The sequence below is a fragment of the Heterodontus francisci genome, chromosome 5 (genome assembly GCF_036365525.1).
Source record: "Heterodontus francisci isolate sHetFra1 chromosome 5, sHetFra1.hap1, whole genome shotgun sequence".
Lineage (NCBI taxonomy): Eukaryota > Metazoa > Chordata > Chondrichthyes > Heterodontiformes > Heterodontidae > Heterodontus > Heterodontus francisci.
In genome coordinates this window covers 34846939-34859092 of record NC_090375.1, presented here as the reverse complement: position 1 = coordinate 34859092, position 12154 = coordinate 34846939, and the positions used below count along the sequence as shown (strand labels likewise).

General features: G+C 46.3%; 1 protein-coding gene across 6 annotated transcripts in view; it reads left to right on the top strand.

Moving 5' to 3' along the window:
* Positions 1-12154, top strand: part of trpn1 (transient receptor potential cation channel, subfamily N, member 1) — a 375819-nt gene that overhangs the window by 294150 nt on the left and 69515 nt on the right. For all 6 annotated transcript variants that reach the window (XM_068031339.1, XM_068031338.1, XM_068031337.1 and 3 more), the window contains one exon: positions 4917-5018. In XM_068031339.1, coding sequence (XP_067887440.1) covers positions 4917-5018 — 102 coding nt within the window. The remainder of the gene's footprint in view (positions 1-4916; positions 5019-12154) is intronic.

Below are 12154 nucleotides of genomic sequence, written 5' to 3'. Positions count from 1 at the left end.
TCAGCCTTTTCTTCTGTACTGAGTGCTGGATCCTTCATCATTGAGGATATTTGTCGGGGCCTCCTCCTCCGATGTTTGTGACTAGATGTGGCGGGACTGCAGAGCTTAGATCTGATCCATTGGTTGTGGGATCACTTAGCTCTGTCTATTGCATTCTGCTTCTGCTGTTTGGCACACATGTAGTCCTGTGTTGTAACTTCACCAGGTTGACATCCCATTTTTAGGTATGCCTGGTGCTGCTCCTGGCATGCTCTCCAGCACTCTTTGTTGAACCAGGATTGATCCTTTGGCTTGATGGTAATGGTAGAGTGACGGATATGCTGGGTCATGAGGTTACAGATTGTGGTTGAGTACAATTCTTCTGCTACTGATGGTCCACAGCACCTCATGGATGCCCAGTTTTGTGCTGCCAGTTCTGTTCTGAATCTATCCTATTTAACACAGTGGTAGTGCCACACAAAGTGTTGGAAAGTATCCTCAGTGTGATATCCAGACTTTTCCACCCCCACCTTGCTCATACCTACTTCAAGACCCACATGCCTCTTTCACAACTTTGCTGCCTGTTAAAAACTTAGCCTCTGCAACAGAAATGATGCTCATGGTATTTTAGCACATTAGCACATTTAAAGTCTGCCAGTGGACTTCCCACCTGTTCCAAGCAGGATGTTGGCGAGAAATCATGGAAAACCACACGGCCGAGTGGCAGCTGGTAAGCCACAGTAATTGGCTGCCATGTTGGGGGTGTCTCTTGCGATCATTGGAGAGGAGGGCATGAGGCTGTGGCAAAGTAGGCCTAAGCTTTCCCAGTGGGGCTCACGAGAGCACTCCTGCTCCTCCAGGGCCCCACAAGGAAACTTCTTTAAATTAGAAAAACTTACCTTTTTGGGCCTCTTCTGTCACTAATCTGCTTGGCCAGTAGGTTGGCCTGGCTGGGAGCTCATTGACAGTTCCCCCTTAGGCCAACTGATTAAAATTGCAGTCTAATGCTCATGACATGAAACCTCTTGATTGCTTCGAACTTCCTACTCTTTACATTTCTTTCATTTTTAAAATTCCTTGAGACGTTTTGCATGAAAGATGTTGTGTAAGTTGTTGTTGCCCTTTATTCATCCCTGCATTTTACTAAACAAAATAAACATCATCCTTCATCCCAAATCTCCTTCATGCTTTGTTTGAATTGTCTGAGTTGAAAGTGATCATAATGCCATTGAATTTCATGTTAAGTTTTGAAAGTGATGCATTTCAATCACAAACAAGAATCTTAAACTTAAACAAAGCCAATTACGAAGGTATGAGGGGAGAACTGGAGACGGTTAATTGGGTAAATAGACTGGAAGGTATGGCGGTAAATGAACAATGGAAAACATTGAAAGAAACAATTCAAAGGGTTCAACAAAAGTACATTCCATTCAAAAACCAGTCAAGGAAGACCCATCCCTGGCTCACTCAGAAGTTAAGGAGAGTATTAGACTAAAAGAAGAGGCTTACAATGTTGCAAAAAATAGTAGCAAGTCTGAGGATTGGGAATATTTTATTTTCTTTTCTTTAGAGATACAGCACTGAAACAGGCCCTTCGGCCCACCGAGTCTGTGCCGACCATCAACCACCCATTTATACTAATCCTACATTAATCCCATATTCCTACCACATCCCTACCTTCCCTCACTTCCCCTACCTATACTAGGGGCAATTTATAATGGCCAATTTACCGATCAACCTGCAAGTCTTTGGCTGTGGGAGGAAACCGGAGCACCCGGCGAAAACCCACGCAGTCACAGGGAGAACTTGCAAGCTCCGCACAGGCAGTACCCAGAATCGAACCCGAGTTGCTGGAGCTGTGAGGCTGCAGTGCTAACCACTGCGTCACTGTGCCGCCCGTGAATGTTTTAGAAACCAGCAAAAGGCCACCAAAAGTTGATAAAAAGGGAAAAATTAGAATGAGAGTAAACTAGCCAGCAATATAAAAAACAGAGTGTAAGAGCTTTTATAAGTACACAAAAAGGAAGAGAGTAGCTAAAGTAGACATTGGTCCCTTAGAGGCAGAGACAGGAGAAATCATTGTGGGGAATGCGGAAATGGCAGAAACATTAAACAAATATTTTGTGCCTGTCTTCACAGTAGAAGACACAAGATCCATACCAGAAATAGGCAACAACCTAGGGGCTAAAAAGGGGAACCCCTTCTCTGTCACCATCTCTGGTGATAGGCTGTCCACTGATATCCATTATAAGCCCACTGACTCCCACAGCTACCTCGACTACACTTCTTCACACCCTGCCTCCTGTAAGGACTCCATTCCATTCCCCGAGTTTCTCCGTCTCCGCGCATCTGCTCTGATGATGTTACCTTCCATGACAGCGCTTCTGATATGTCTTCCTTTTTCCTCAGCCGAGGACTCCCCCGCACTGTGGTTGACAGGGCCCTCAACTGTGTCCGGCCCATTTCCCGCACCTCCACCCTCACCCCTTCCCCTCCCTCCCAGAACCGCCACAGGGTTCCCCTTGTCCTCACTTTCCACCCCATCAGCCTCCATATCCAAAGGATCATCCTTCGCCATATCCGCCACCTCCAGTGTGATGCCACGACCAAATGCATCTTCCCCTCCCTTCCCCTGTCAGCATTCCGAAGGGATCGTTCCCTCCGTGACACCCTGGTCCACTCCTCCATTACCCCCACCACATCGTCCCCTTCCCATGGCACCTTCCCCTGCAATCGCAGGAGGTGTAATACCTGCCCATTTACCTCCTCTCTCCTCACTATCCCAGGCCCCAAACACTCCTTTCAGGTGAGGCAGTGATTTACATGTACTTCTTTCAATGTGGTATAATGTGCTGCTCACAGTGTGGTCTCCTCTACATTGGGGAGACCAAACGCAGACTAGGTGACCGCTTTACGAAACACCTCCGCTCAGTCCGCAAGCAGGACCCTGAGCTTCCGGTTGCTTGCCATTTCAACACTCCCCCCTGCTCTCATGCTCACATCTCTGTCCTGGGATTGCTGCAGTGTTCCAGTGAACATCAATGCAAGCTCAAGTAACAGCATCTCATTTACCGATTAGGCACACTACAGCCAGCCAGACTGAACATTGAGTTCAATAACCAGAGCATGACGGGCCCCCCATCTTACTTTTATTTTTAGTTATTTTTTTCTTTTTCCTTTTTTACATTTTTTTTTCTGTGTTTATTTTATTTCATTTCATCTTAGTTTGTTCAGTTTGCTTACCCATTGTTTTTTTTCCATGGTTGTACTTGCAGCTGTTCAATTTTCAGTCCATTAACACCCTATCTGTACTAATGCTTTGTCTTTCAACACACCATTAACATATTGTTTGCCTTTGCTCCACGACCTTCTGGTCAGCTATTCTGTGACCTTGTCCTATTTACACCTTCTCCTTTGTTATCTTTTGCCCCACCCCGCTTTACTTGCTTATAACCTTTTACATTTCTAATATTTGCTAGTTCTGAAGAAGGGTCACTGACCTGAAATGTTAACTCTGCTTCTCTCTCCACAGATGCTGCCAGACCTGCTGAATATTTCCAGCATTTCTTGTTTTTATTTACTATACAGAGATCCTGTTTGGCAAATTTATTAGAGTTTGAGGATGTAACTAGTAGGGTAGATAAAGGGGAACCAGTAGATATAGTACATCTGGATTTCCAAAAGGCATTTGATAAGGTGCACAGAAAAGATTAATAGGCAAGATTAGGGCTCATGGTGTTGGGGGTAATATATTAGCATGGATAGGAGGATTGGATAACAGACAGGAAGCAGAGAGTGGGTATAAATGGGGCATTTTCAAGTTAGCAGACGGTCAATAGTGGGGTGCTCAAGGATCAGTGCCTCAGCTATTTACACTTTATATTCATGACTTGGATGAAGAGACAGAGAGTAATGTATCTAAGTTTGCTGTTGATGCAAAGTTCAGTGGAAAGGTAAGCTTTGGGGAGGACATAGAGAGGCTGCAAAGAGATATAGACAGGCTATGTGAGTGGACAACAAGATGGCAAATGGAGTATAATGGAGGGAAGTGTGAAGTTGTTCACTTTGATCATAAAAATAGAAAATCAGAATGTTTTTTTTAAAAAGGTGTGAAACTGGTAAGTGTTGATGTTCAGAGAGACTTGGGGGTACTCGTACAAGGAACGCACAAAGTTAACATGCAGGTGCAGCAGGCTATTAGGAAAGCAAATGGCATGTTGGCCTTTATTGCAAGGGGATTGGAGTACAGAAATAAAGAAATCTTACTAAAATTGTACAGGGCTTTGGTGAGACTGCACCTGGAAAACTGTGTGCAGTTTTGGTCTCCACATTTAAGAAATTATATACTTGGACTGGAGGCAGTGCAGTGAAGATTTACTAAATTGGTCCCTGGGTTGTCCTATGATGAGAGGCTGAGTAAATTGGGCCTATATTCTCTGGAGTTTGGAGGAATGAAAGGCGATCTAATTGAAACATACAAGATTCTGAGAGGGCTTGATAGGGTAAAAGCTGAGAGATTGTTTTCGCTGGTTGGTGAATCTTGAACACGGGGGCACAGTCTCAGGATAAGAGGCCAATCATTCAAGACTGAAATGAGGAGAAATTACTCCACTCAAAGGGTTGTGAATCTTTGGATTGCTCTACCCCAGAGGGTTGTGGATGCTCCATCATTGAATACATTTAAGGCTGGGATAGATAGATTTTTGGTCATATGGTCTACTTCTGCTCCTATTTCTTGTGTTCTTGTATTCTTGTATACTTGATCCTGATACTGGCTAAGGAAAATATTCCTTTCCCAACACAAACTTTCCCCATCTTGTAAACATAGAAAAAAATGACTTCATTTACAAAAAGAATGTTCTAAGTAGTGCACGAAAGAGTCTTTTATGTACAGCAGCCTTGCCTGTTTGTGAAGATTGTGGCTTTGTATTTTTCAGACTAAAGACTCCACTCCACTCCATCTAGCTGCTGCTGGAGGTCATGCAGAGGTCGTTAAGGTGTTATTGGAGGCTGGTGCATCTGCTATTGATGAGAACGCGGTGCGTATTAACCTAATAGAGGTCTTTAAAATTATGAAGGGGTTTGATCGAGTCGATGTAGAGAAAATGTTTGCAACTTGTGGGGAGTTCAAAACTGGGAGCCATAAATATAAGATGGTCACTAGTAAATCCAATAAGGAATTCAGGAGATACTTCTTCACTGAGAGTAGTTAGCACATGGAACTTGCTACCACATGCATTTCAGGGGAAGATAGCTAAGTACATGAGAGAAAAAAGAAAAGAAGGATGTGCTATCCATGTTAGATAAAGTAGGGTCAGAGGAGGCTCATATGGAGCATGAACACCAGCATAGACCAGTTGAGCTGAATGGTCTGTATGTGCTGTAATTTCTACATAATTCTCTTTAATATGCCCCTATTGAGCTACACCTGGAAGTCTGCAGTTATTTTGTTTCATTCTTTATGAGTTGTCCACACCTTTCATGGGTAATCTGGTTCTGCAACACTTCAGCCACGTGCAGGCATTGGTGGGGACCGACTGGAGTTCCCACATGCACTGTCATCCTGAGAGACAGCACCCTGAAGTGTTCCCAACCCTGACAAGTCACTAGTGCTATCCACTGTCTTCACATAGCCACTTTTCTGTGCCAATGCAGGCCTAATAGTATCAATAAAATCAGCAGAGCCATGTGTGATGACTTGTCTGCAATCCCAGTTCCATTCTTTCCAGACTGGGAAAAAAGCTCTCAATGGCAGCAGTGTGAGCATGCATAGAAGAAGCACAAACAGCGAGTGAGCCTCTGTCATCAATGCCTGTACTGCCGATGTCCCAGAAACTAGATTCCATGTGAACCATTTATGAATGTAATTGTATGTAAGGCCACAAATGAAGAAACAATTCAAAGGAACATGGGAAAAGGAGTAGGCCATTCAGCCCTTCAAGGCTGTTCTGCCATTCAATTAGATCAGGGCTGATCTGTATCTTAACTCCTTCTACCTACCTTGGTTCCATATCCCTTAATACCCTTACCTAACAAAAATCTATCAATTCATTTTGACATTTTCAATTGACTTAGCCTCAACAGCTTTTTTTAGGGGAGAGACTTCCAGATTTTCACTAACATCTGTGTGAAGAAGTGCCTAGCTCTAATTTTAAAACAACCCCTCTTGTTCTGAACTCCCCCACCAGAGAAACCCGTTTCTTTCTATCTGCCCCATCAATTCCTTTAATCGTCTTAAACATCTCTGTTAGACCACTCCTTAGTCTTCTATACTCAAGGGACTACAAGCCTAATGTATGCAACCTAGCCTAATAATTTAATCTTTTTAGGCCCAGTATAATTCCAGTGAATCTGCACCACCTCCAAGGCCATTATATCCCTCCTGAGCTGTGGTGCCTAGAGCTGAACACAGTACTGCAGATGCAGTCTAATCAAAGCTCTATACAGCTGTAGCATAACTTCCAACCCTTTATATTTCAGTCACCTTGTGATTAAAGTTAACATTCCATTAGCCTTTTAAATTATTTTTTAAAATGCTAATCGAATTTTAGTCTCCATCTCAAGGGAACTAGAATACAAAGGGATGGAAATTACATCCTGGTGAAGGCTGGGGTATAAACGAATGGGGTGTAAAGGGCTGGGGTGTAAAGGGATGGGGTGTAAAGGGCTGGGGTGTAAAGGGATGGGGTGTAAAGGGCTGGGATGTAAAGGGATGGGGTGTAAAGGGCTGGGGTGTAAAGGGCTGAGGTGTAAAGGGCTGGGGTGTAAAGGGCTGGGGTGTAAAGGGCTGGGGTGTAAAGGGATGGGGTGTAAAGGGCTGGGGTGTAAAGGGCTGGGGTGTAAAGGGCTGGGGTGTAAAGGGATGGGGTGTAAAGGGCTGGGGTGTAAAGGGATGGGGTGTAAAGAGCTGGGGTGTAAAGGGATGGGGTGTAAAGGGATGGGGTGTAAAGGGATGGGGTGTAAAGGGCTGGGGTGTAAAGGGCTGGGGTGTAAAGGGATGGGGTGTAAAGGGCTGGGGTGTAAAGGGATGGGGTGTAAAGGGCTGGGGTGTAAAGGGATGGGGTGTAAAGGGATGGGGTGTAAAGGGCTGGGGTGCAAAGGGATGGGGTGTAAAGGGATGGGGTGTAAAGGGCTGGGGTGTAAAGGGCTGGGGTGTAAAGGGATGGGGTGTAAAGGGCTGGGGTGTAAAGGGATGGGGTGTAAAGGGCTGGGGTGTAAAGGGCTGGAGTGTAAAGGGCTGGGGTGTAAAGGGCTGGGGTGTAAAGGGCTGGGGTGTAAAGGGCTGGGGTGTAAAGGGCTGGGGTGTAAAGGGCTGGGGTGTAAAGGGATGGGGTGTAAAGGGCTGGGGTGTAAAGGGCTGGGGTGTAAAGGGCTGGGGTGTAAAGGGCTGGGGTGTAAAGGGCTGGGGTGTAAAGGGATGGGGTGTAAAGGGCTGGGGTGTAAAGGGCTGGGGTGTAAAGGGCTGGGGTGTAAAGGGATGGGGTGTAAAGGGCTGGGGTGTAAAGGGATGGGGTGTATTGCCTCCTGGGCATCGATGCAAAGCAATTCAAGTAGTTTCACACATAATCCCCTATTTTAAGCCCTCGATGAGAATGGAGCATGAGGTGGGGTGGGAGGTTAAAAAGCGACGAAAAGGCACTTACTGGAGCCACACTGCACATGTGCATTGGGCCATTTTAACAGGACATTTCAGGCAACGTGAGGCCCTCGCTGCAGGTAGGTGAGGGCCTCATTAAGATTCAAAAGTCAGAGTCTGACAATTCCTTTCAGATCCCAACCACATTTCAATCGACAGCAGCAAGGTTGTCACCTGGTGCCAGTCACACCAGAGAAACCCAGTGCCAAGAATCAGCAGGCCAGAAGAGGGCTGAAAATATTAGTTATTTTCAATTTTTTAAATAAACGTCAGCGGGAGGTACTCCTCTGGATGTCACAAGGAATCCTTTGGGCCCACCCTGTCCCGATCTCCCGCAATCTCATCTGGCCTCCCCTCCCCCACCCAACTTGCCATACGAGTATCCATTCCTGCAGGTGTCCAGCTGCAACCTCCTCCCACCCTCACCCATCTCCTAACTGCCGGCAGCAGTCGGACCCTGGTCTAAATGAGGCTCATGTCTTAAATGACCCAGCCCTCAAGTCGACGAGCCAGGGTGTTCTTTTTTCTTTTTCTTTTGGGCCTCCTTATCTCGAGAGACAATGGATACGCGCCTGGAGGTGGTCAGTGGTTTGTGAAGCAGCGCCTGGAGTGGCTATAAAGGCCAATTCTAGAGTGACAGGCTCTTCCACAGGTGCTGCAGAGAGATTTGTTTGTCGGGGCTGTTGCACAGTTGGCTCTCCCCTTGCGCCTCTCTTTTTTCCTGCCAACTACTAAGTCTCTTCCAACTCGCCACATTTTAGCCCTGTCTTTATGGCTGCCCGCCAGCTCTGGCGAACTCTGGCAACTGACTCCCACGACTTGTGATCAATGTCACAGGATTTCATGTCGCGTTTGCAGACGTCTTTAAAGCAGAGACGTGGACGGCCGATGGGTCTGATACCAGTGGCAAGCTCGCTGTACAATGTGTCTTTGGGGATCCTGCCATCTTACATGCGGCTCACATGGCCAAGCCATCTCAAGCGCCGCTGACTCAGTAGTGTGTACAAGCTGGGGATGTTGGCCGCCTCGAGGACTTCTGTGTTGGAGATACGGTCCTGCCACCTGATGCCAAGTATTCTCCGGAGGCAGCGAAGATGGAATGAATTGAGACGTCGCTCTTGGCTGGCATACGTTGTCCAGGCCTCGCTGCCATAGAGCAAGGTACTGAGGACATAGGTTTGATACACTCGGACTTTTGTGTTCCGTGTCAGTGCGCCATTTTCCCACACTCTCTTGGCCAGTCTGGACATAGCAGTGGAAGCCTTTCCCATGCGCTTGTTGATTTCTGCATCTAGAGACAGGTTACGTGTGATAGTTAAGCCTAGGTAGGTGAACTCTTGAACCACTTCCAGAGCGTGGTCGCCAATATTGATGGATGGAGCATTTCTGACGTCCTGCCCCATGATGTTCATTTTCTTGAGGCTGATGGTTAGGCCAAATTCATTGCAGGCAGACGCAAACCTGTCGATGAGACTCTGCAGGCACTCTTCAGTGTGAGATGTTAAAGCAGCATCGTCAGCAAAGAGGAGTTCTCTGATGAGGACTTTCCGTACTTTGGACTTCACTCTTAGACGGGCAAGGTTGAACAACCTTTATGTACTTTACATTCAACCCACCAACCTCATGCTCCCCACTCATCCCAAGTTGAAATTGAGGCTTTAATGAGGGGAGGTTGCTGGAAGTAATACACGCTTGAAATGTGTGACTAGGTCCTCTAACCTTTCTCGATCTGGTAAAGTCAGAAAACATTTTCTGACAATTGCTTGCCATCCATAGGATATCAATATCACTGACTGTCTCTCCATTTCATTTCTCTGCTCCTTGAGCAACTGTGCTTTACAATCTGTGTCACTCTGTTTCAAGCAGAGCCTCCCACCTCTGCTGGTAACCCCTGTTTAAGGAATATCAAACCCCAACGAGAGTATCAGCAAATTAGCCCTGCACTGCAATTTACTGTCAATAACCTGAGCAAAGTAATAAACAGGATCAGGTTAGATTTTGATCGAGTATATTCCTACATAATAAAGATGGCAGGGTGGGTGAAGTGTTGTCGCTGCAGTATGTGGGAGCTGGTGGACGCCAGTGATCCACAGCAAACACATCTGCAGTAAGGGGCTATGGCTCGAGGAGCTTCATCTCAGAATCAGTGAGCTGGAGGCTGAGCTACAGACACTGTGATGCATCAGGGAGGGGGAAAGTTACCTGGTCACTTTGTTGCAGAAGGCAGTCATACCCCTTAGGATAGGGTCTTCTGATTTGGTCAGTGGTCAGGGACGGAAGGGTGTGACTGCAAGTGAGGCAGGTAAGAGGATCGAGAAGGCAGAAGTGGAGTAGCCTCAGCCCTTGCAATTATCCAACAGGTTTGAGGTTCTTTCAGAAGGCTGTGTTGCCTGCCCGGTGCCAGGGTTTGGGAAATCTGTTCAGGGCTGGAGAGGAACTTGCAGTGGGAGGGGGTGGAACCAGTTGTCCTGGACCACCAGAGCACCAATAACATAGATAGGACTAAGAAAGAGGTTCTACCTAGGGAGTATGAGCAGCTAAGGGCTAAATTATAAAGCAGAACCTCAAAAGTAATAATATTACCTGAGTCACAAGCAAATTGGCATAGGGTAAATAAGATTAGAGAGCTAAATGCATAGCTCAAAGATTGGTGTGGGAGAAATGGGTTTCATTTCATGGGGCACTGGCACCAGTACTGGGGAAAGTGGGAGCTGTGCGTTGGGACGGTCTTCACCTGAACTATGCTGAGACCAGTGTTCTGGTGAATCATATAATAGGTTAGCAGAGGGAGATTTAAACTAAATAGTGGGGGCAACGGGTCAATTGAGAGAAGATGTGATAATTTTAAGAGAGGGAAGAAGGCAAGAGAGCAAGTTAGCAATAAGGGTAATGTGAATCAGTGAGGCAGGAAGGGACAGAGTATACAGACTTAAGAGTGTGCCAGCAGATAAGTCTAGAGGTTGTGAAAATAATAAAAAGACAATTAAAGGCACTCTATTTGAATGCACACAGCATTCGCAACAAGGTTGCAACATTGACAGCACAAATAAAAGTAAACAGGTATGATCTAATTGCCATTAAGGAGACGTGGCTGCAGGGTGACCAAGGCTGGGGACTGAATCACAGAATAATACAGTGCAGAAGAGGCCCTTCAGCCCAACGAGTCTGCACCGATGCATTAAAGACACCTGACCTGTCTACCTAATCCCATTTGCCAGCACTTGGCCCATAGCCTTGAATGTTATGACGGGCCAAGTGCTCATCCAGGTACTTTCTAAAGGATGTGAGGCAACCCGCCCCTACCACCCTCCCAGGCAGTGCATTCCAGACCATCACCACCCTCTGGGTAAAATAGTTCTTCCTCAAATCCCCCTTAAACCTCCCGCCCCTCACCTTAAACTTGTGTCCCCTCGTAACTGACCCTTCAACTAAGGGGAACAATTGCTCCCAATCCACCCTGTCCATGCCCCTCATAATCTTGTACACCTCAATCAGGTCACCACTCCGTCTTCTCTGCTCCAGTGAAAACAACCCAAGCTTATCCAACTTCTCTTCATAGCTTAAATGTTCCATCCCAGGCAACATCCTGGTGAATCGCCTCTGCACCCCCTCCAGTGCAATCACATCCTTCCTATAATGTGGCGACCAGAATTGCACACAGTACTCCAGCTGTGGCCTTACCAAAGTTCTGTACAACCTCAACATGACCTCCCTGCTTTTGTAATCTATGCCTCGATTGATAAAGGCAAGTGTCCCATATGCCTTTTTCACCACCCTATCAACCTGCTCTTCTGCCTTCAGAGATCTATGGACAAACACGCCAACGTCCCTTTGTTCCTCAGAACTTCCCAGTGTCAGGCCATTCATTGAATACTTCCATGTCACATTACTCCTTCCAAAGTGTATCACCTCACACTTTTCAGTGTTAAATTCCATCTGCCACTTTTCTGCCCATTTGACCATCCCATCTCTATCTTCCTGTAACCCAAGACACTCAATCTCACTGTTAACCACTCGGCCAATCTTTGTGTCATCCGCGAACTTACGGATCCTACTCCCCACATAGTCATCTATGTCACTTATATAAATGACAAACAATAGGGGACCCAGCACAGATCCCTGTGGTACGCCACTGGACACTGGCTTCCAGTCACTAAAACAGCCATCTGTTGTCACTCTCTGTCTCCTACAGCTAAGCCAATTTTGAATCCACCTTATCAAGTTACCCTGTATCCCATGTGCATTTGCTTTCTTGATAAGTCTCCCATGTGGGACCTTGTCAAAGGCTTTGCTGAAATCCATGTTAACTACATCAACTGCACTACCCTCATCTACACACCTGGTCACATGCTCAAAAAATTCAATCAAATTTGTTAAGCATGACCTCCCTCTGACAAAGCCATGCTGACTATTCCTAATCAAATTTTGCCTCTCCAAGTGGAGATAGGTTCTCTCCTTCAGAATTTTCTTCAATAGTTTCCCGACCACTGACGTGAGACTCACTAGTTCCCTGGCTTATCTCTACAACCTTTCTTAAAT